We start from the raw sequence: 25,316 nt of genomic DNA, 5'->3' as shown, positions 1-25,316 counted from the left end.
TTACCTTTGTTAGTGCCTCAGCAGTAGACGTGACTTCTAAACCCTATGGGCATTCCCAGCAAGTCAGGGCAAGTCCCCACCCCCTCCACCCCAACAAAGAGATTCCAAGAGTCCATAATGTATTCTTTAGCAAGAAAGACATTCTCTTTAGAAAGGTAGGAGGACTTAGTAATAAGCAGACAGAACTGTCAGAATGTTAAAGAAAAAAAAAAAAGCAGCAGCAATGACAAAACAAAAAACCCCACACATGTGAAAGTAAACTACAGATATTATTTTAAGTGTAACCCTTCTTATTTCTGTAATTTCACCCTCATAAACAGAAGATGATCATAGACACCGTCACTAAAGAAACAAAACAAAGCAACATAGGACAATCCCCTTAAAGTGACTCATCCTTCCCAAGCTTCAGGGAAATACTCAGAAACGGCAGTCAAGGGCGTACGAGACTCGGAAGGTTTCTAAAACCAGAGTCTTGTCTTCTCCCACTCCTCGCTCACAGCAGAACCCAGGAAACTCCAGTGTCAGGAGGTGGCCTCCATTCCCCAGGACACCCCACGGCCGGAACACAGTGGTAAAACTAGGAACTCTCCTCCCAGGCTCCACCCCACGCCCTGCACTCCCATGCCCAGCTGCCTGACACAGAACACGCAATCCTAGCATGAGGACTGCTATATATTTCCACGGAAAGGGCATGTCAGCTGCAAAATCGCAGGGCACAGGGAAAACACAGTATGATCTCAATGCTTCCCTCACACGAGAAATGTCACATGTGGTACACATTTTTTTTTTCAAAAACCCTCCTGGCTTGCTGGGTTTTTGCATCTCTCCCTGGGCCTCAGGAGGGCTATTTGCCCACCCAGGTGTCCCCAGGCTTCCCCCAACCACCTTTGGGTTTAGGTCCATGCTTCTTGCTGGGCACCTCTGCATTCAACAGCTCTTCATGTGCTCTTTGCAATCAAGCCACATTTTGGATTTTTTCCAATGCAGGGCCTGGGTATACGTGTGCATGTCTATGTACGTGCACGTGCACGTCTATGTACGTGCACGTCCATGCACGTGCACGTCTATGTACGTGCACGTGCACGTCCATGCACGTGCACGTCTATGTACGTGCGCGTGCACGTCTATGCACGTGCACGTCTATGTACGTGCACGCGCACGTCTATGTACGCGCACGTCTATGTACGTGCACGCGCACGTCTATGTATGCGCACGTCAATGTACGTGCACGCGCACGTCAATGTACGTGCACGTCTATGTACGTGCACGCGCACGTCTATGTACGTGCACGCGCACGTCTATGTACGTGCACGTCTATGTACATGCACGTGCACGTCTATGTACATGCACGTGCACGTCTATGTACATGCACGTGCACGTCTATGTACATGCACGTCTATATACGTGCACGTCTATGTACGTGCACGTGCACGTCTATACATGCACGTGCACATCTATGTACGTGCACGTCTACGTACGTGCACGCGCATGTCTACGTACGTGCACGCGCACTACGTACGTGCACGTCTATGTACATGCACGTGCACGTCTATGTACCTGCACGTCTATGTACCTGCACGTGCACGTCAATGTACGTGCACGCGCACGTCTATGTACGTGCACGCGCACGTCTATGCACGTGCACGTCTATGTACATGCACGTGCACGTCTATGTACATGCACGTGCACGTCTATGTACATGCACGTGCACGTCTATGTACATGCACGTGCACGTCTATGTACATGCACGTCTATATACGTGCACGTCTATGTACGTGCACGTGCACGTCTATACATGCACGTGCACATCTATGTACATGCACGTCTATGTACGTGCACGCGCACGTCTGTACGTGCACGTCTACGTACGTGCACGCGCATGTCTACGTACGTGCACGCGCACTACGTACGTGCACGTCTATGTACATGCACGTGCACGTCTATGTACATGCACGTGCACGTCTATGTACGTGCACGTCTATGCACGTGCACGTCTATGCACGTGCACGTCTATGCACGTGCGCGTCTATGTACATGCACGTGCACGTCTATGTACATGCACGTGCACGTCTATGTACATGCACGTGCACGTCTATGTACATGCACGTGCACGTCTGTACATGCATGCGCGTGCGTGGATGTGCTCATGTGCGCATGTGTATTTCATATACGCATCCTCATGCATTCATGTGGTTTGTGTGTGTGCACGTGTGTGCTCATGTACGTATGTGTGGGTGTATGGTGTGGGCACACATGTGCATGCATATATGTATTGCATTGCATGTGTGCACATGTTTTCATGTGCATTGTGTGCTGAATGCACACCTGTTTGCATGTGTATATGTGCACAAGTGCACTGCGTGAATATATATGTGCATTTGTTCATGTGTCTGTGTTTGTGTGCTTGTGTGCATATGTGTGAGGGTGCTATCTGAGCACACACCTGTGTGCATGCATATATGTGTGTGCATGTGCACTGCAGGAGTATGTGCATGTGCTTGTGTGTTTTCATGTGTGCTCACGTGTGCATGTGACTTGCTGTGTGGGTGCACATGTGTGCATGCATGTATATATGCATGACATGTGTGTGCATCCATGTATGTGCCTGTGTATGTGTGCATGCACATGTGTGTCTGTCTGGTGTGTGTCCATGGCCTGCCACCTCCCCAGCCCAGCTTGCCCCTCCCATCCTCCTCCATCACCCTCAGAGTCCACCAGGCTTTTCCTCCATATGACTTCCCTGGTCATAGCCACTGAGCTGGGACCAGGTGTCACTTAGAAGCTTCCTCCTTTTCTTGCTCCACCTGCCCTCAGAGGCCACAGTGACAATGCTCTGGCTCACTTCATGTTCCTTCCACTGACCCCAATGCCCCCATGGACCCCACACAAACCCAGTAACAGGGGAGGGCACAGGCCCTCCCGCCACCAGTGTCACCCCCAGGCAAGCCTGGATTGCCAACTTCCCCTCTGCTTCAGGACTACGGCTGACGTCACCACTGAGTGTCCAAACCCACTGCTCCCCGGACCCCAAGCTCAGCCGACGGGGGTCCAAGACAACAAGTCTGAGAGTGGGTGGCAAAGGACACAGTGTGCCCCTCACGCCCTTCTCCCCTTCTCCCTCCCTCTGCCCCTAGCCCTAGCCCTTGGAGAACTCGCCTCAGCCCCGCACTTGGAGCTTGTCTTCCATTCTTATCTCTGTGCTGTTTCTACAGTTTTTAATTAAAACAATTTCAATGTCACTCCAGGATGTCTGAAGGACAAGGACACCAGAGGAGAGACAACCCCAAGCATTCTATCATCGACCTTGGGCCCTCGACCTCAGCTTCCATCGCTCAAGGCTCTGTCAGTCTGTCCCCTGCCTCCAAGGTCTCCTTTCTCCCAGATACAGAGTCCCACCCTCACCATTTTCTCGTCGGGTGACTAACACTTAAGACAGCTCCCCAAACACCACCCCACAGAGAGTAGGGAGGAAAGGGAGGTGACCAGCTCTCGATTTCATATAGACGTGGGCACCCTGAATCACCCATAATCAGACGTTCACTCCCTGGTGGAATCTGGTACTGCAGACACCTCTGAGGCTAATCTTCCAGGTGTGTGAGGGACACAGTTCCCTATGTATGTGAAGGGATGCAGTTCCCCAGGTGTGTGTGAGGGAGGCAGTCCCCCAGGTGTGTGTGAGGGAGGCAGTCCCCCAGGTGTATATAAATGGATGCAAATGCACGTGCTATTGGCTTGAAGCCTCATGGGGAAGCAAACCCAATCAATGATCATCAGTCAGTAAAGGAATCTCTGTAAATGAAGCTATCGTCTCCTAACTCAGTCCACTGCTCTCTTTATTGCCTAGGATTCATCTCCCAATTCATCACATTCCCTGAGCTTTCAGGTGGTAGGCAGGAAATTGCGGGCTCACAGCAGACACCCCCACTTGCCTTTTGGCTCCTGAAAACGACCTCCGGGGCTACAAATGTGAAGAAAACACCAACAAAACCCACCCAGCAAGAGCTGCAACCATGCCCTCAGAGAAGGAGCCTGGTGGAGAACTCAGGTGCCTGTGTTGCGCGTTTACGGCGTTCAGCTTCTCTGCAAATTTGCAAAGAGACCAGACCCTCAGCAGAACCCCCAACTGCCACTGCTGTTTCCACCCGGCCCTCTCAAAGCTCCAGATGTTTCGGGGACAGGGTAATGGCTCATCAGGGCAAGGCGGAACGGACGACAGATGGCATGAGTCAGTCTGACAAGACACTTTCTACTGATTCAAACCATGTTTACTTTTTCTCATCAGCCAGGCAACTCAAAAAACAGGACGAACCCAGAGTGAAGTCCCCGAGGCCATATGGGGTGTGTGAGTTCCTCTGCAACGTGACTAAGGCTTGCACAATGCAGGAATGCACTCAACCGTGGCAAACGCAGGAGGAGAGCCAGTACCTGGGTTCTCTTTTTTCTGATTTTTTCTTTTCTTTTCTTTTGAGGCAGAGTTTTGCTCTGTTGCCCAGGCTAGAGTACAGTAGCACGATCTCAACTCACTGCAACCTCCACCTCCTGGGTTCAAGTGATTCTCCTTCCTCAGCTTCCCCAGTAGCTGGGACTATGGGCATGTGCCATGACATCCAGCTAATTCTTGTGTTTTTAGTAGAGATGGGGTTTCGCCATGTTGGCCAGGCTGGTCTCAAACTCCGGGCATCAAGTGATCTGCCTGCCTTGGCCTCCCAAAGTGCAGGGATTACAGACGTGAGCCACTGCGCCCGAACACTTGGGTTATCTTAAACCCCATCATCACACCATTCAGGTGTTTCACATAAAATTAAAAATTAGCCAGGTGTGGTGGTGCACGCCCGTAGTCCCAGTTACTTGGGAGGCTGAGGCAGGAGAATCGCTTGAACCCGGGAGGTGGAGGTTGCAGTGAGCCGAGATCGCACCACTGCACTCCAGCCTGGGCGACAGAGTGAGCCTCTGTCTCGAAATAAATAAATTAATTAAATTTAAAAAATTAGGCAGTTCCAAGATTCCTATAACTTTCAGATTTTCATAAGAATAACACAATCATTACATAGTAACAGCAGCAGCCAGGGACATCATTTAAGCAGTGGTCTGTGTGCGCCTGCAGCTTTCTCAATAATGCCGTTCATCTCCATTAAGGGTGGGAGGCTGAAGACCCGCCACTGGCCTGGGTGTCCCTGCTGAAAAATGTCCAATTCACTCAGCCCCAGCATCACCCCGGGCTGCTCACACCTGCTGCTGGCCACTCCAGTACTCATCTGCTCCTGCTGGTTTTCCACACCCTTTTCCAAAGCCCACTAAACACGAAACTTTCAGGACATTGTAGAAAAGGAGGAGGAGGAGGTGCAGAGGGCACGTGTGTGCTCTTTACTCGCTGCTGAGTCCTTTGATGCCAAGCAAAGGCAAAGCGTTTTTTTTTGTTTTTGTTTTTTCTTTTTTTGAGACGGAGTGTCTCTCTGTCACCCAGGCTGGAGTGCAGTGGCCCGATTTTGGCTCACTGCAAGCTCCGCCTCCTGGGTTCACACCATTCTGCTGCCTCAGCCTCCTGAGTAGCTGGGACTACAGGTGCCCACCACCACGCCCGGCTAATTTTTTTGTATTTTCAGTAGAGATTGGGTTTCACTGTGTTAGCCAGGATGGTCTCGATCTCCTGACCTCGTGATCCGCCTGTCTCAGCCTCCCAAAGTGCTGGGATTACAGGCAAGAGCCATTGTGCCCGGCTTTTTTTTTTTTTTTTTTTTAATTTTTTGGAGGTCGGGTGGAACCAGTCACATGGTCTGCCCCTAAAAACTTTCATTCCAGGTTTGGGGGGCCTCGGGAAGGGTCCCCAACCTAGAGGTAATTGTAGCTCAGAATGGTGCAAGAGAAAATGCCTCCACATTGGAGCAAGCACCGGAAGTCCTCCTGTGTGGGAATAGCAGGAGGCAGCTGATACATTTCATTTTACTATTTTATTCAAATGGTCAAAACACCCTTATTTTTCTGTTGCTAAAAACCGAATCGCTCTGGAAGTATTGTCCTCTTTTTCAAGATGTGTCATTTAACACCGGGCAGATATCGGTCACAGGGTACAAAGGGTCCATGAGACAGGAGAAATAACTTCAGGAAAGCTCAGAGACACCATGGCGACTGCAATTAGTAACAATGGCTTGAATATTTGAAAACGACTAAAGGAGCCCATTCTGAATAAGTGTTCTCACCACACACAAAAAAGTGCTGCAAAGTCTGTGAGGTCATGCATATTTAAATCCATTTCACCATGGATACATACATCAAGACACCATGTGCAACCGCATAAACACATACAATGTGTATTTGTCAATTAAAAGAAATAAACACATCATTAAAAAAAATCTGGCTCTGAGATCTTACCAAACATACTGTAAAATTACAGAAAAGAGTTTAATAGTGTCATAAATAGTTTCAGGAATACACCAGAGTGTCATAGCCTCAGAAATACTCCAGTGCTGGGTCCAGCTTCCCGTCAGTAACAGGATGTGTGCCAGTGACTGCATATCTGAGTACAGAAAACACAATGTGCCACATTACAGACAAGTGCGAGGAACTCCGAGTTCACCAAACATCCTACACTTTAGATTTAACCGCTGAGTCCAGCACAATCCGTTCACCCCATGGAAAGCTATGAACGCAGTGGGTGATAGTGGCTGCCGGGCCCTGGAAACATTCTCTGCTGGCGAACTATGGAAAGGAAAGGGCTTCATGTCTGTAGCAATAGTTAAACTCGTCTCTCTGTCTTCTTAGCTTGAAAATTATACATAGGTGGCTGGGTACAGTGGCTCACGCCTATAATCCCAACACTTTGGGAGGCCAAGGTGGGAGGATTGCTTGAGCCCAGGAGTTCAACAGCAGCCTGGGCGACATGATGAAACCCCGTCTCTACAAAAAATGCAAAAATTAGACAGGTGTTGTGCTGCACACCCATGGTCCCAGCTACTTGGGAGGCTGAGGCAGGAGGATGGCCTGCACTTGTGGAGGTTGAGATTGCAGGGAGCTGAGACTGTACCACGGCACTCCAGCCTGGGCAACAGAGAGCAGACCCTGCCTCCAAAAAATAGGCAGGGCATGGTGGCTCACTCCTGTAATCCCAACACTTTGGGAGGTTGAGGCAGGCAGATCACTGAGGTCAGGGGTTCGAGACCAGCCCGGCCAACATGGCAAAACCCCATCTCTACTAAATTAGCTGGGCATGGTGGCGTGTACCTGTAGTTCCAGCTACTTGGGAGGCTGAGGCACAAGAATCTCTTGAACTTGGCAGATGGAGGCTGCAGTGAGCCGAGATTGCACCACTGCACACTAGCCTGGGTAATAGAATGAGACTTTGTCTCAAAAAAAAAGAAAGAAAAGAAAAAAGAGAAAAATTATATGCAGGTGGTTAAACTGCATATACTTTCTTGTCTGCGGTGGCCTAAGGTACAAGGTAACATCTCGGCTTCATCCTAACTAGGACGACGGCACAAGGGTATAGACGTGATAGAACAAGCTCTTTCCTGTAATTTTACAATATGTTTGGTAAGAAGTGGGAAACTTTCTTTTGTTCGTGTGCCATAACTCTGGGAATGTCCCCTGAGCTAGGCCAAGTTTTACAAGAGGCCAAAGAATGGTGTGAATGTGTGGGCTGGGCTGAGCACGCCTCACACCGGCAGTTGTCAGAATCGCCCTGCGAGGGACCTGGGGAGACGTGCAATCCTGGGTCTCACCCCCAGACATTTTCATTCTGTGGTCTGGGGTGAGGCTCATGAGCCTGCATTTTTAACAAACTCCACGGTGATGCTGAAGGACCCCGCCTTCAGGAGTTTTGAGGCTCAGACAACAGCAAGGCAGGGCTGCTCGGGGTTCCCTGCTCTCCGTCCCTGTCACCCCTTCCACAGGCAGATGCTAGCCCAGATCCCATCCCTACAGGAAACTGAGTCATCACCCCCCAAGGCTGACGTGGAAACACCGGAAACTGACTTAGGGGCCTCAGCACTTTTTCCAACTTCATCCCAGCCACTCCCCGACTGCTGATCTCCTTTCAAAGTGGTCTCTGCCCTGCAGTTTTGGACTAGCTTGAAATAACCCCTCTGCCGGTCCCAACTATTAGCAGTTCACAGAGCCCTGTGTGTCTCTGTAAAATGATGTGAGGCCAACACACACACATACACACACACACACACACACACTTAACAGCTCGGTTTGTTAATTACAGCTTTGTTATTCAAAGTAGTTACGTTTTATAAAGTCTCAACGAACACTGAATTAGCGAATAGTGAACTATTGCTCCCACGTAAATACAGGGCTACGTTCCCAGAGGTCATGAACCAACCACTACCTAGGCACGTTTTATGTGGGTTTCTGTTTAAAGACACCGTAGTGAATAGACATTGTGGAGTCACTCACATTGATCTCAAAGCCAACAGCACTATAACTCGTACCTAAATGACGCTCATCAAATGTGTATTTTCCCCGTGAGACCATGCCAGCTTTCCTGTACTTAGGGACGCTAGGTAGCATGTCAGCACCGACTTGGGGATATTTGAAAGCGCAAAATCACTGACAAAAAGCACGAAAACACAAAACACAGGACACCAAATAGACCTTGCAAAGAACCCTGTTGACAGTATGCGCTGGCCCGAGAAGGCAGGGTCTGGCTTTGTTGAACCTCAGCTGAGAACACGTGCTATTGAGAAGCTCAACTCTGGCCAGGTGCGGTGGCTCACGCCTGTAATCCCAGCATTTTGGGAAGCCGAGGCGGGTGAATCACTTGAGGCCAGGAGTTTGAGAGCAGCCTGGCCAACACGGTGAAACCCCGTCTCTACTAAAAATACAAAAATTAGCCAGGCGTGGTGGCTGTAATCCCATGCCTGTAATCCCAGCTACTCGGGAGGCTGAGGCAGGAGAATCACTTGAACACAGGAGGCGGAGGTTACAGTGAGCCAAGATCACGCCACTGCACTCCAGCCTTGGTGACAGAGGGAGACTCCATCCAAAAAAAATAAAAAATAAAAAGTTCAATTTTTTTGCTGTTCTGTGCATGAACAAAATAGCCGAGGGTAAGGAGAAGAACATAAAGGGTACCTATTGGGTCCTGGGTTTAATACCACAGTGATGAAATAATCTGTACAACAAAACCTCATGACACATGTTTACCTAAGTCACAAACTTTCACATGTATCCCCGAACCTAAAATGAAAGTTTAAAATAAAAAAATTAAATGCCAGGAATATTGATGTGGGGATGACAAATACATTTTAGTAAGCAGGCAAGTCACAAATACAGAATCACTGAATGATGAAGATTGCGTGTACCTAGGTTAAAACAAGTTAATAACAGTATTTCTCATGGTGTCCAAAATATATCATTGTCTTTCTCAGAAGATTTAAAATCTCTTCCCCTCTGCAGCATCTTGTGAATTTGGTTGTTACACCATGGGACCGATACAGGGGCATCCTGGGGGTGGGGTAGGGGTAGGGGGTCACAGAATTTGGGCCCCTCGTCTGCCTCATTGGATCCTCTACCTGGCCATGAAAGCCCATTCCTTCTTTCTGAACCTGGAAAATTTCTATTCACCCCTCAAGGCCCTGGGAGAATGTCACCTTCTCCAGGAAGCCCTCCGTGATCCTCTCCCTAGCCCACCTGAAGCACTTTCTCACAAGTATTACCAGAGGCGATCTGTAAGCACATTACAGTTTAAGGAGCACAGCTCCGGACCCCAGTTCTCAACTCCAGCAGCAAATTACACACATCTGTGGGGTTTTCCTACGTCCTGATGCCCAGGCTAATAAAATCAGAAACTTTCCAAGGTGAGATGCAGGCATCTATATTTTAAAGCCTACCCATGTGATGCAAACGTGTGGTCAACTCTGCAGGCAGGGACCTGTTACAGATTTTAACTTCCTCAATATCTCTTAAAATAGCTTGTGTCTTCTCTTCTATCTCCACTGACTTAGCCACGCTCTGCCAAAAATAGCTCCAGCCCCTCCCACCTGTTTTGCATGCTGTTACCCAAAGACGGGCCTTAGGCAGGTTAAGCGTCCCCGCACAGCTGTCTGCGTCAAACCCTTCAGGGGAGCTTAAATCTGCACTCCTCAGCAGTGGCAACAGAGGCTGCCCACCATCTGGCCCCTGCAGCTCCTCTAGCCTGAGATGAACTGCAGCTGCCCCATCATCACTCTTACTGCTTGTCTGCCAGGCTGAGACACCCTTCCTCTTCCTTACACCTGGTTTCCTCTGCTCATTCTTGGAAGCTCAGTGTCCAGGGAGGGCCCCTCCTGGGAGAACTCTCTCTGACCCCCTGAACGAGTGTAGTCCCTGCTCTGTGCCTCCAGACATCCAGGCCTTCCATCCACAATGGTGCTTTTATGCCCAAATTGATGCCCTGGTTGTTACCTCCAAAGCAGAGAACAAAAAACAGGGACCACAGCAAATAGCACCAATAGTACATTTAACTTCAACCTATGTTGGCTGAAGGAATACATGAAAGAGCCATGGACTGGGAGGGTGGATGGACAGGCAGGTAAGTGGATGGATGGGTGGGTGGGTAAATGGGTGGGTGGATGGGTGGATGGATGGATGGATGGATGGATGGATGGATGGATGCATGCATGCATGCATGCGTGGGTGAGTGGATAAATTAATGAGTGGGTGGATGGTTGGGTGGATAGCTGGGTGGATGGATGGGTAGTTGGATGGGATGAGTGGAAAGATGGGCAGTAAGGGGATGGATGGAGGTACAGGTGGATAGGTGGATGGATGGTTGAGTGGATGGATGAGTTTAGGTGGGTGAGTAGGTAGGTGGATGGGTGGATGGATGGATGAATGCATGGATAAGTGGATGGATGGGTAGTTAAGTGGATGAGTGGGTGGATAGATGGATGGAGGTATGGATGGATAGGTGGATGGATGGTTGGGTGGATGGATGGTTGGGTGGGTGGATGGATGGGTGGGTGGGTGGGTAGGTAGGTGGATGGATGGATAGATGAATGGATGGACGGATGAACAGATAGGTGGATGGATGGACAGATGGATAGATGAATGGGTGAACAGATAAATGGATGGATGGTAGATGGGTAAATTGACGAAAGGATGGGTGAATGGATGGATAGATGAGTGGATGGTGGACAGATGGATGTATCAATTGATGAGTGGCTGGATGAACTAAAAGGATGGATGCATGGATGATGCATGGATGGAAAGATGAATGGAGAATGGATGGATGGATGGACAGATGCATCAATGGATGGATAAAGGAATGGGACGACGGATGGATGGATGGATAAATGGATGGATGGATGCACGCATGGATGGATGGATGGATGGATGAATGGATGGATGGATGGGTAAATGAATGGGAGGATGGGTTGATGGCTGGATGAATAAATGGAAGATGCATGGCTGGATGGATGCATGGATGCACAAATGGATGGATAAATGGCTGGAAGGACACATGGATACCTAGAACACGGAGACCCTGAGGAGCTGGAGAGGCCTCAGTGACTGGTCTAAGTTCACCACCAGGATTCAAGGGAGTTCTCTTCCATATCAAAATGCCCACCACTGATTCACGACATTCTCCTCCCCTTCAAGTCACACTAGTGGTGAAGGCAGGCATCCCTCAAGGTCCACAAGGCCGTGCCTGGGGAGCTCTGTTCAGCCCACACACACAGCCACCAACTCCCAAGCCCAGCAACCCCTGTGCCCACGTCTCACCACCAACAGAACTCATGTCCACATGCATTTTTCCCCATGCTGACCATGTGATCACCAGCAAGCTCCTGAACTCTCTGACCCCAGTGTCTTTATCTACAAAAGGCCCATGAAAAATATCTTAAGGGCTCGCTGAAGATGAAATAACAAACTGAAGGCTCTTTGAAAAATGTAATCCATGGCATAGACGTTCACATCCGAGAAGCAGTCATGGGAAATCTCATGTAGGAGGGAAGAAACAGAATATCTAGTAAAATAACAATGATTCTTGACAACTCAGCCACACATGAAGACCCTCCGAGGGGCTTTTTAAAAATTCCTAATAGCAGGATGCAGTGGCTCCCGCCTATAAACCCAACACTTTGCCAGGCCAAGGCAGGTGGATGGCTTGAACTCAGGAGTTCAGGACTAAACTGGGCAACAGAGGGAGACCCTGTCTCTACAAAAAATGAAAAATTTGGCTGGGCGTGCCAGCTCACGCCTGAGGGAGGCTGAGGCAGAAGAATCACTTGAACCCGGGTGGCAGAGGTTGCAGTGAGCCAAGATTGCATCACTGCACTCCAGCCTGGTGACAGAGCGAGACTCTGTAATTTAAAAAAAAAAAAAAAAAGGCTGGGCGCGGTGGCTCACACCTGTAATCCCAGCACTTTGGGAAGCCGAGGTGGGCAGATCACGACGTCAGGAGTTCGAGACCATCCTGGCCAACATAGTGAAACCCCGTCTCTACTAAAAATACAAAAATTAGCCAGGCGTGGTGGTGCGTGCCTGTAGTTCCAGCTACTCAGGAGGCTGAGGCAAGAGAGGCGCTTGAACCAGGGAGGCGGAAGTTGCAGTGAGCCAAGATTGCACCAAGGCACTCCAGCCTGGGCAACAGAGCAAGACTCTGTCTAAAAAAAAGAAGAAGAAAGAAAAGAGAGAAGAGAAGAGAAAACAAAAGAAAAGAAGAGGAAAGAAAAGAAAAAAACAAAAAGAAAGAAAAGAAAAGAAAAGATTAGCTGGGTATGGTGAGGTGCACCTGTGGTCCCAGCTTCTTTTGAGTCTGAGGTGGGTGGGCTGCTTGAACCCAGGGGGTCGAGGCTGCAGTGAGCTATGATTGTACCACTGCACTCCAGCCTGGGTGACAGAGCAAAATCTTGTCTCAAAAAAAAAAAAAAAAAATTAAAACACCTAACACGTCTATAAACCAGACTACCCAGGTAACCCTGGGCAAGAGTGACGTTTCCAAGCTTCCCGCAACGGGGCCAAAGCTGAGAACCTCGGATCTAGGTCAGCAAGAGCTACTGCAGGGTGGTCAGGCAGGTTTGTGTCTGAAACCATCACTCAGAAATCAGGAATGCAGGAGGGATGGGCATCACAGTTACCGGTGTGTTTTTAGCCTGGACTCTGTAGGATTAAAATATGTCCACCAACCTGGGTGACAGAACTAAACTCTGTATCTACAAAAAAGGTAAAAATTAATTGAGTGTGGTGGCATGTGCCCATAGTCCCAACTACACAGAAGGCTAAGGTGGGCAGGTCACCTGAGCCTCGGGGTTCGAGGCTGCAGTGAGCTGAGATCACACCACTGCACTTCAGCCTGGGCGACAGAGTGAGATCTGTCTCAAAAAAAAATGATTGCAGGCTGAGCATGGTGGCTCACGCCTGTAACCCCAGCACTTTGGGAAGCTGAGGCGAGAGGTTTGCTTGAGCCCAGGAGTTCAAGACCAGCCTGGGCAATGTAGTCAGACTCCGATTCTACAAAAAGATTTTAAAAATTAGCTGAGGGTGGCACATGCCTGTGGTCCCAGCTCCTTGGAAGGCTGAGGTGAGAGATTCACCTGCACCCAGGAGGTCAAGACTGCAGTGAGCTACAATCGTACCACTGCACTCCGGCCTGGGCAAGTCTAAAAAAAAAAAAAAAAGAAACAAAGAAAAAAAAAGATTGCAAGCCACTGCCCGGTGATATGTTTATGATATGATGAGTGTCTAGGGGCTTGTGGTTTAAGAGTAGAAACTGCTTCCCATAGGTGGCTGTAGCTGTCCATCTTGTCTGTCTATCGGATGCTATGCTAGTCCCAAAGGACCACAGCCTCTTGAGTAAAGACCTCAACACAGGGGGCCTCCACCTTCATTGCCACCTTGGCACGGTCTCAAAAGACAGGTGTTCATATCCATCTCCTGCTTGCCCAGATCCAAATCCCTCCCTGTCCTGCTATTCTATGAGTCTGCACCAAATGCCTAACACTTCTCTCTGAGTGTTCAATTGCTGAGAACATTTTGTGCTGAATTCATCGAAGACAGCCCTGTGTTAATTCATATTTAGAACCCAACCCATTTCCCCCAGAAGAAGACAGCTAGCAACAGCAGCAGAAGAGGCCGACTGGCAATATTTGGGTTCTGGCAGTAGTTATAAAATCTCTATGCCTCCAAGTCCATTGGCCCTAAAAGACAATGCAGTGTGTTTATTCTTGTCATCATTCCAGTCCATCGTGTTCCAGTCCATCGTGCAGAAACGAAAGCTCCTTCTGGTCAGCATCCCCTCGTGGATCAATGCTTACCAGGGAGCATTTGGACAATAATTTTGCAGGGTCAGGCAAAGCAGAAACAAACAAGAGTCAGGCTACCTGGGCAAGCTCAGGTGTCGCTGATGAGTAATGCCTGCAGAACCCTCTGGCCAGTCTGCTGCCTCCTCACGAAGGGCTGTTAGCTCAACCAGATACATTATTATCAGCTTTTAAACAGCGCTTTGGAGCAACAGCTTTACTCCCCGAAAAGATGCAGAAAATCAGACTCTTTCAGGTGATTCTCAAAAACAGGGGACCCACCCCAGCCCACGACACCATTCAAAGTTGAGAAAGCAAAGTGAATTAAAGGGGTTTGCAACCGCTTTCAGACTCATCCAGCTGCCGTCCACAATGACAAACGTATATTATATCTCAGCCCAGCCCACCGGGACAGAGGGAGCGGAACAAAAGCTTTGCCCATGCGGCTTCTTTAGCAAGGCTTTCCATGTACCCTGTGGGCATTTTCTCCTCTCCTCTGTTGAATTTTCTTCTTTGCCAGGTGGGTGGCTGCAGGCTACTTTCACAGCCCACTTGAGAAACACTGGTTTGAATCTGACTCTCGGGGACAAGAAAGGAAGTTTCTGGTTTCCTGCTAAGCGGAAACTTTAATACTATGACTAGGAGACCGTACAAGGCATGGTGGCAACCCTGAGTCATACTGAAACAAAGCCGAAAGACACACCCATGCACCATCTCCTCAAAACTCGCCAAGAAAGAATACTGAACAGGAAATTCAAGAAAAGGAAGTCCTTCTGGTCTCTAGAGATGTGAAAAGATACCGTCAGTTGGACAAATGGGAGTAGAAATGCTGGTGAGCTACCATGTTTCAGCCAAGAGACTGGGAGTAAATCAAAAAAGAATACACTTTAGGAGGCCGAGGCGGGCGGATCACCTGAGGTCAGGAGTTCGAAACCAGCCTGGCCAAGATGGTGAAACTCCATCTCTACTAAAAAAAAACACAAAAATTAGCCAGGCGTGGTGGCGGGCACCTGTAATCCCAGCTACTCAGGAGGCTGAGACAGGAGAATCGCTTGAACCTGGGAGGCAGAGGTTGCAGTGAGCCGAGATCGCGCCACTGCACTCCAGCCTGGGGGAAAAGAGCGAGACTTCATCTCAAAATAAAAAGAAAAGAAAAGAAAGAATATCAGCAAATCCCCAAGCTCTGGACAGCCTGCAGCCTGCAGCTACACCAGCAACGATGAGACCACATTCACAAGCAATCCGAACCCTACCTCCCCAACTGGGAGAACAGAGGTGAAGCACGGAAGACAGCAGAAAATCCACATGAGCCTGGGACATGGAACCACAGGACTCAGAATGAACAAGCTTCAATAACCAGCCTTTCTCTGCCACTTCGTTGCTGCCCCTGAAGACTCAAAGTCCTTTGTCTTTCTCTGCCAATTCTCTAAAAATGGACTGTTCTTTGTTGAGGGTACTAGAGCAGCTAGAATCCAAGCCACTTCCTTGAAAACTACCCATTTCTAGGTATCTCCCATGTATCAGTGAAAAATGCATGTTAATAAAGTTTGGTTTGTTTTTCCCTGTCTTTGGTTAGAGGAGTCGCTTCCAAATAAGAACGTAGGACAGTTGATTTTTAAAATGATTTTTCAGGTGGCTCACACCTGTAATCCCAGCACTTTGGGAGGCCAAGGTGGGCAGATCACTTGAGGCCAGGAGTTTGAGGCCAGCCTGTCCAACAGGGTGAAACACCGTCTCTACTAAAAATACAAAAAATAGCCATGTGTGGTGACATGTGCCTGTATTCCCAGCTATTCAGGTGTCTGAGGCAGGAGAATTGCCTGAGCCCGGGAGACACAGGTTGCAGTGAGCCAAGATCCTGCCATTGCACTCCAGCCTGGGTGACACAGTGAGACTCTGTCTCAAAAAAAAAAAAAAAAAAAAAAGACTTTTTTTTTCAGTCTGGGCAACATAGCAAGACCCTGTCTCTACAAAAAAATTTAAAAGTGGCCAGGCACAGTGGTGTGTGCCTGTAGTCCCAGCTACTGCGGAGGCTGAGGTGGGAGGATTGCTTGAGCCCAGGAGGTGGAGGCTGTAGTGAGCCCTGATTGCACCCCTGCACTCCAGTCTGGGCAACAGAGCGAGACCTCACCTCAAAAAAATATTTTTCAGCCTGGTCAACATAGTGAAACCCTATCTCTACTAAATATACAAAAATTAGCCAGATATGCGTTGCATGCCTGTAGTCCCAGCTAACTGGGAGGCTGAGGCAGGAGAATTGCTTGAACCTGAGATGGAGAGATTGCCGTGAGCTGAGATCGTGCCACTGCACTCCAGCCTGGACAACAGAGGAAAATTCCATCTCAAAAAAAAAAGACTTTTCCTCCTTCGCACCCCGAGAGACACACAGGTCTTATTTCTTACTGTGTCTATAAATCACAAAGGACATGTAATTCTTTTCCCCTAAAGTAACAAGAGTGCTCAGAACATTTTCAGCAGGACTGAAAACCAGCCCAAGGTCCACGTGGCTACTGAGAAGTCTATTTCCCCAGGGGAAGATATCTGAGTCTGAAAACATTCCAGACAGTATGCATGAAATCCCGCCATGATTCCTAAATGCTGAATTGGGAAAAGTACTGTATGAGCTGCATTTCTTTCTAAATGACAGCATGTACCCACCATAGGACCTTCAGGAAGAAAAATGATTTCCAGACAAACAATCATTTACTTGAGTATCTCCAAAGTGTAAAGACATGTATTTGTCTTTACATGAAAACTCTGTCTCATACACAGAGAAAGGAGAAAGAGCTAAAGCAGGAAGTTTTTTTTTTTTCTTTGAGACTGAGTCTCTCTCTGTTACCCAGGCCATAGTGCGGTGACACGATCTCAGCTCACTGCAACCTCTGCTTCCCGGGCTGAAGTGATTTTCCTGCCTCAGCCTCCTGAGTAGCTGGGATTATAGGCGCTCACCACCACGCCCGGCTAATTTTTGTATTTTTAGTAGAGTCGGGGTTTTGCCATGTTGGCCAGGCTGGTCTCGAACTCTTGGCCTCATGTGACCCACCGGCCTCGGCCTCCCAAAGTGCTGGGATTTACAGGCCTGAGTCACCGTGCTCGGCCTAAAGTAGGGAGTTAAATGCAAAGCAATCAACTTTTACCAGAGCCAAACGCGCTGATGGAAAATCAAGGCAAACTCGCTGGATGATAAAACCCACTTCCTCTGCCCAGAAACATTCTCCTAATAACTTCCACACACACCCACAGGGGCAGGAGACAAGAGCTCTGGAGAGAGTTAAAAAAAAAAAACAAAAAAAAACGAAGCCCACACTTGCTCTACTGGGGCGAGGGAATCCTGAAGAGGCCTGGTATTGTTCAAGAGATGTCGGTTCCGTAGATGTTTGGAGTTTTTCAAACTGCACAGGCCGCTGTGCCGTTGCCCCGGGGGGTGGGGCAAATCAGCCTTTGCCAGAGAGCAGGGATGCATCGGATGTGTGCGACTCTACTGTCGGGACGGCAGGCTCCTAACTGCAGGGGCAGCCCTGAATCAGCGCATACATGCAACTCCCAAGCCCTCCTCAGGGTTTTCCACCCTCAACACCATTGGCATTTGGGACCAGATGAATTCTTTGTGCTGGAGGCCGTCCTGGCCCTTGAAAGATTCTGAGCAGCTTCCCTAAGCTGCCCCACCCATTGCAGGATGGTGGGATGTCCCACCCCAGGGTGGCAACCAAAAATGTCTGCAACCATCACAAAGTGTCTCCTCGGGGCCAACGTCGCCCTGTGGGGACATCCTGCTCTCTACAAAGCTGAAGCCTCCTCTTTTCCTCTATACACCTCCCTCTGTCCATCCATCCCTCACCACATCCCACCTGTACCCCTGAGAATTTATGAAGGAACCAAGGAACGCAGGGTCCCCAACACTCTGAGATCAGGCCAGAGCTATCAGCACCCGTCTGAGAACCTACTTCAGGCTCAACGGGGTTTTGCAGCCTGATGCATGTTGCTATAAGAAAGTGTGTTCTGAGCATCACCAACTCAAAAGTCAACTTTCCCAATGAAACGTGTATTAATATTATTGGGACAGGCTGTTTCTGTCTCCATCTCTAGCAGGGTCAGACTGCAAAGAGGGGGTGAGAAGCGTCCCTCAAGGAGATCCATCAGTGCTGATGGCCAGGCCCTCCTCTGCAATTGGAAGGATAGGTTGGCCCCTGTTACGCCCCTATCCCACTGCTCTTCCCTACCCACCCACCCCATAGACAGGTACTCTTCCCTTCACTCAAAGCATCAGCAGCTGGAGTTCCTAAGCCCAGTCTGCTTCCAAAATCAGGAGTTCCAGATGAACACTGCTGTGCGTTTAAAAACTGTGCAACGCCAATGAGCCGACATCGCGCCACTACACTCCAGACTGGTGACAGAGTGAAACTCCGTCCAAAAAACAAAAACAAACAAAAAAAAAACACCACCACCAACAAAAACAAAAAAACTGTGCAACGACTTGTTTGGGGCTCAGAGAATATAAGGCTTTCCACTCACTCTGCTCCAATGACCTGGAACGCCAGACCAGCCGGCAAATCTGTCCCCAGGACTTCAAAATCCAGCCAAGCCCCTCACCAAGATTTACCAGTGGGAACCCCTGAGTTATTTCGTGATGGAACTATAAAGGTCCCTGTGGCCCTGTCTCCCGTCTGCCTGTTCAGATGCCTCTGTTCTCCAGGAAACTGAATTCTTAGGCCACCAGCACTCCCTTGGATATACTTCCCTGACCCCAAGCCCACAGTAGGTGCAAAAGAAGGAAGGAAGGCATGAAGGATGAAGGAATGCATTCGCAGAGAGACAAGTGAAAAACCCGTTCATCTGCAGGTGCCTGGGGAACAAATGCAGCTGATAAAACCCTACAGAGCCATCCCGTCCGTGGTGACAGGTTGCCCGCAAGAAGGAAGGACATTTAGGAAGAAAAGGGAGAAACAGGAGGCTCTGCTTGGAACCTCCCCTGCCCGCTGGAAAGTCCTCCAAGTTTTCCTCTACGGAGCAGGCTTCATTATCTCTAATCTCTACCAAGTGAAAGCACAATTTCTAGGATACCCGGGACCCCTTTAAAGAGGGTGTAAATCCATTAGCAACTCCTCCCTAAAAATAGAGACCCGGCCTAGTCACCGCAGCTCTAGGCTGAGCTAGATCCTATCAACACAAATCGGGCCTCCTCCGTCCTCCCCAGGGCTGGGCGTTCCCGCCTCTCCTTCCTAAATATGTCCAGCCCTGATAAGGCCCGTCCTGAAGTCTACACTGCCCGCAAGCCGGTCTACTTAAAAGCCTGCCCATACGAAGAGCAAAAAATGCACTGGCCACTGGAAAAAAGAATTTATAACATACCACATCCAGCAGGGTCCCCGTTTCCGTTTCAAAGGGAGGGAAACAGAAAAACATGATTAGAGTAATAATTAGAAATAGGCCCGGTTTAGGGCGTGGGAGGGTGACCGTGGCTCTTTCTTCCCCGCCCACTTTTTCTGTTTTCCGAATTCTCCACCGCTGCAGATGGACAATTTGGTAAGCACACGTTTCTTTCTGCGCCCCGTGTTGCTTGGCGCACAGCACGCGCTGAAATTCCCGGAGCCTGCATCCACAGAGTATTTTTGAACATTTTCAGGGCTCAAAGTTTTTTTCTAACTTTTCCTTCCCTTCCCCCCACCACCCGGGTCTCAGGCTCCTAGCGATTCCAAATTTAGGCCCGGGACGCAGGGCGTGGCTGTGACAGGCAACTCCAGGGCGGCCTCCGCGCGCGGCCTAAAGACGCAGGTCCCCAAACCCTGGGGGTAGATAACGGGGTGGGGTGAGGGGCTGCTGCAAAGGGAGAGAGATGTGTAAGAAAGTCCCCTAGATTGGGAAGAATCGGACGCACCTCTCCCAAGGCCGCCCCAGATTTAAGAGTTTGCAACTCCGACAACAAACGCTGACTTTTCTCTCTGGAACGGCTCCAGGAAAAGCGTTGGGGAGAAAGTGGGCGCCTCCTCCGGGCCTGGGCCCCCGTGGGCACAGCGCGTCCTGCCGGGCAGGGAGGAGGGTCCGGGTGTCCCCGCGGGGCGCCCCCAACGCCGCATCTCAAGCGGATCCCCAGTCCCGGCCCGCGCCCTGCGCGTCCCCCAGCCCGGATCCCTCCGCTCGCTCACCCGGGGCGGCGCCCAGAGCACCCAGCAGGCCGAAGAGCAGCAGCGCCAGCGCAGCCCCGCGGGCCATGGTGCGCCCAGAGCGCGCAGGGACGGTCCCGGAGTGCAGGGCGTGGGCGAAGGCGGCAGGACAGATACTCCCCCACGGGCCGGGTGGGGCGAAGCCCGAGGACTCGAAGGGGGCGGGTGAGGGGAGCGGCCCTGCAAGCTCAGCGCCGGCTGCGCCCGCCCCGCCCCGCCCCGCCCCGCCCCGGCCTCCACGCGCGCACAGAAGGGGCGGGAACGCCGGGCCCGGGGAGGGGACGGAGGGGGTAGGCGGGCGGGGGTGGCCCAGGCAGCGCCGAGGGGAGTACGGTACACGCCCCGCCCCTTCTCAGGAAACTGCCCACGCCGCCTCACCCACCCACAAGGCCGTAGCCAGGGCGGCGCCGACCCGAAGCAAAGTGAACTACAACATTCTCGGGAAAGTGCGGGTCCCTCCCGGTTTACAGCCCTCTGAATGCACGCCCCAGGGCGGCCCTTAACGGTAGTGGCACAAAACTGCCGCCCTTCTTGGAAACATAGAGCCCCCACTCCCCCCTCGCCCCTGCAGCCACTTCTCCGCCCCTTTAACAAGGACCCCCCTCACCCCCTGGTCTCCAGTGGGAGCAAAAAAACAAACTTTCCCAGCAGCTCCCCTGCTCGGGAAAGTGCGGGTCCCTCCCTGTCTACAGCCTCCTAAATGCACGCCTGTAACTGTAGCGACACGAAGCTGCCGCCCTTCTTGGAAACGTGTAGCCGCCCTCCCCACTCGCCCCTGCAGCCCCTTCTCCGCCCCTAGCAGGGACCCTCCCCTGCTCTGCAGTGGGAGCAGAGGAAACTCCCGGCTCCCCTGCTGGGAAAAGTATAGGGGCCCCTCCCCGCTGCTCACCTCAGGGAGTTCCCCAAGGGGAGCAAAGTGCAATCCTCTCCCTGCTCAGGAAGCGTGGGCCCCCGCTCCCCAGGCAACCCCCGTCCCAAGTCCTTTCTAGAGCGTCCGAGCGGGGGGTGCGCCGCCGGGAGGGTGGTGGACGAACCCTTTGCGCCGGACCAAGGACAACCCTTGCAGTAGCCTCTCGCTGGGGCAGTTTCTCCCCAGAATCCCCAGGACAAGGTTGGGAGTGGGGACTCCTGGTCATGGGAGTTAGTGGGGGGCAATAGGGAACGAGGTCCCTTCTATCTGGGGCGCCTGGGCCCTAGTCCTGGTCATGGGCGACTCGCCTTCCAGTGGGCTTTGAGTTTAGAGACCCTCCCGCGCCACTGGCCACAGCTGCAGTGCAGTTGTCGCCCTTCCCACACTTAACAATATGTTATCTGTTGACACCTAAGCCTCAAATTGTATCCATTTTCCTGCAGGGTAGTGGAACAACTTTGCAGCCTGACAAATAACCCTGAATATTCTTGCATTCCACACTTCAAACTGTCCACGAAAAGAGTCAAACTAGGCCGGGCGCGGTGGCTCACGCCTGGAATCCCAGCGCTTTGGGAGACCGAGGCGGGTGGATCACCTGAGGTCAGGAATTGGAGACCAGCCTGACCAACAAGGTGAAACCCGGTCTCTTCTAAAATACAAAATTAGACGCGTGTGGTGGTGTGCACCTGTAGTCCCAGCTACTCAGGAGGCCGAGGCAAGAGAATCGCTTGAACCGGGGAGATGGAGGTTGCAGTGAGCCAAGATCAGGCCACTGCACTCCAGCCTGGGTGACAGAGCGAGACTCTGTCTCAAAAAAAAAAAAAAAAAAAGAAAGAAAGAAAAAAGAAAAAAAGAGAAAGGAGTCCAACTGTAAAAGATTTGAAGAGATTTATTCCGAGCCAAATATGAGTGACCATGGCCCGTGACACAGCCCTCAGGAGGTCCTGAGAACGTGTCCTCAAGGTGGTCGGGGTGCATGCAGCTTGGTGTTATACGTTTTAGGGAGGCATGAGGCATCAATGAAATTTAAGAGACACATTGGTTTTGTCCAGAAAGGCGGGACAACCCAAAGCAGGAGGCTTCCAGCTTATAGGTAGATTTTAGAATTTTCTGATTGGCAGTTGCTTGAGTTTCTTTAAAGTCCTGGGATCAATAGAAAAGAATGTCTGGGTTAAGATAAAGAATTGTGAAGACTCAAGTTCTTATTTGAAGAGGAACCCTTCCGGTGCTAGGGTCAGAGAGAAGAGGTTGTAAAATGTTTCTTCTCAAACTTAAAGGCTGCGTGGATGTTAACGCCGGAGAGGCATGTTCGACCCCTGCTTCCCGTCACGGCCTGAAACAGTCTCTCAGGTTAAATTTTTAAAGAGCTCTGGCTGAGGAAGAAGTCCATTCAGATGTTTTGAAGGTGGGGGGCGGTGGGGGCTTAGAATTTTATTTTATTTTATTAATTTATTTAGTTTTTGAGACGGAGTCTTACTCTCTCGGCCAGGCTAGAGTGCTGTGGCACCATCTCAACTAACTGCAACCTCCACCTCCCAGGTTCAAGCGATTCTCCTGCCTCAGCCTCCTGAGTAGCTGGGATTACAGGCACCTGCTACCACGCCTGGCTAATTTTTTATTTTTAGTAGAGATGGGGTTTCGCCATGTTGGCCAGGCTAGTCTGGAACTCCTGACCTCAAGTGATCCACCCACTCCAGCCTCTTAAAGAATTTTATTTTTGGTTTACAAAGCCCTGCCTCATCTATTGGCCCATTCCTGGGCTGGCATACTTGCTGCCCAGCCGACTGAGTCAGGGGCTCTGAGATAACACCTGTCTTTTTATTATTGTTATTATTATACTTTAAGTTCTGGGGTACAGGCTGGGCGCGGTGGCTCACGCCTGTAATCCCAACACTTTGGAAGGCCAAGGCAGGTGGATCACGAGGTCAGGAGATCGAGACCATCCTGGCTAACATGGTGAAACCCCGTCTCTACTAAAAATACAAAAAAAATTAGCCGGGCGTGGTGGCGGGCGCCTGTAGTCCCAGCTACTCAGGAGACTGAGGCAGAAGAATGGCGTGAACCCGGGAGGCAGAGCTTGCAGTGAGCCGAGATCGTGGCACTGCACTCCAGCCTGGGCAACTGAGCAAGACTCCGTCTCAAAAAAAAAAAAAAAAAGTTCTGGGGTACATGTGCGGAACGTGCAGTTTTGTTACATAGGTATACACATGCCATGGTGGTTTGCTGCACCCATCAACCCATCATCTACATTAGGTATTTCTCCTAATGCTCTCCCTCCCATTGCCCCCCACCCCCCAACAGGCCCTGGTGTGTGATGCTCCCCTCCCTGTGTCCATGTGTTCTCATTGTTCAACTCCCACTTATAAGTGAGAACATGCAGTGTTTGGTTTTCTGTTCCTGTGATAGTTTGCTGAGAATGATGGTTTCCAGCTTCATCCGTGTCCCTGCAAAGGACATGAACTCATCCTTTTTTATGGCTGCATATATTCCATGGTGTATATGTGCCACATTTTCTTTATCCAGTCTATTATTGATGGACATTTGGGTTGGTTCCAAGTCTTTGCTATTGTGACTAGTGCTGCAAAAACATACGTGTGCATGTGTCTTTATAGTAGAATGATTTATAATCGTTTGGGTATATACCTAGTAACGGGATTGCTGGGTCAAATGGTCTTGAGGTTTCCCCTGCCTGCGGCCATACCCACCCCTCCCTATGTCACCTGCACCCCTAGGTCAGAAACCTGCAAGGCTAGAGGAGCTGGGCCTGTGCCCCAGAGACCTGCTCAGCAATGTGAGCTCGGTGGTGTGAGTGGTGCATATCTTAAAAAGTAACAGTGTGAGCTTGCACACCGGAAGGTTTTTTCTTTTCTTTTTCGTTTTCTTTTCGGCCACCAAAACCCCAGCAACATAACTGCACTTTAGAAGTATGAGGAAAACGTAATCATTCTTCATGGGAACACCACCTTTAAAGTGTTACCTCTTGGAGTGAACCCGGATGAACTACCCAACCAGAGCTCCTTCCCTGGTATTTTCTCCTGCACGTCTCCCCCGACCTCCCCATGTGGCATTGACTCTCTATCAATTAGCACTTTCTTTTTCCCCGGCCACAGTCCTGGGCTGGGGTCAAGGGAGGGTGTGGACCCTAGGTCAGGGCAAGGAGGAGGACCCTGGGGGCTCATTTTGAGGAGCAAGAGGGTGCTGGAGCTGCCCGGGCATTTTGACATCCTGAGGCAAGTCCGACTTGGGATGAAGCAGAGATGAAAAGAAAGCAGGGTCTTCCTGCTGTCTCAGACTCCAAAGACCCCTCTCCCTGTGAGCTTCCTGCTTCACCCCCATTACCTCCAAAAGAAAGGCCCTCCCCTGGACAATCTCCAGCCTCTGACATTTGGACGGCACTGCAGGTGAAGCTTCCCTCCTCTGACTGTCCATTATGTTCCAGTAGAGTCTAGACTCTGGCTGCCTTTCAGGGAGGGTGCAGGTCATTCTCGCCAGCCATAATAAAGATGCAACATCAGCTTCTGAAAGCCAGGCTTTGAGGCTTTTTATTTATGTTCTCACAGGTAAGCATTTGGAAGACTTCTGTTTCTAATTCATTTAGTTAGATGCCTTTTGCCTTTTTTCTTTATTTTTTTTTAACGCTACCATTCTTTGGCTCCAAATATGAATTTCCATAATATTCTGCAGACCCTCTGGAACTGGCACCAAGAGGCTGTAACCTCCAGAATGAAAATTAAATTAATTGAAAAAGCCTTCTGAATTGTATCCAGGTGCCACGGGAAGCATCTTTTGAAGGCCACAAACTAGGCTGAAGAAGGGATGGGGAACTCACCTCTGGGGCAGCCTCCATGTTTCCCATTTATTTCACCAGTGGAACCTCAAGAAATAACCATGTTCTGACCATTTCCGAGGGACCCACGTGGCCACGTTGCACATTTCAACCTAACCCTTGGTAGCTCCCAGCCTCCTGCGGAAACCTTCCATGTGTCTTTAATTTTTAAGAATTAGTTCTTCTTCTATTTATTT

General features: G+C 50.2%; 1 protein-coding gene across 3 annotated transcripts in view; it reads right to left on the bottom strand.

The window, feature by feature from the left end:
- The window catches only part of LOC100994485 (CD99 molecule (Xg blood group)), a 51,876-nt gene extending 31,165 nt beyond the window's left edge, over window positions 1–20,711 (bottom strand). For 2 of the 3 annotated variants that reach the window (XM_057301074.2, XM_057301075.2), the window contains exon 1: window positions 20,366–20,607. In XM_057301074.2, the coding sequence (XP_057157057.1) occupies window positions 20,366–20,432 (67 nt within the window). In that variant the 5' untranslated portion in view covers window positions 20,433–20,607. Of the gene's footprint in view, window positions 1–20,365 lie in introns of all 3 variants that reach the window. The other variant, XM_003814383.6, reaches the window with a different exon arrangement.
- Between the last annotated feature and the right edge of the window lie 4,605 nt (window positions 20,712–25,316).

This window comes from Pan paniscus, chromosome X (genome assembly GCF_029289425.2).
Source record: "Pan paniscus chromosome X, NHGRI_mPanPan1-v2.0_pri, whole genome shotgun sequence".
Taxonomy (NCBI): Eukaryota; Metazoa; Chordata; class Mammalia; order Primates; family Hominidae; genus Pan; species Pan paniscus.
This window is presented reverse-complemented; position numbering and strand designations above follow the sequence as displayed.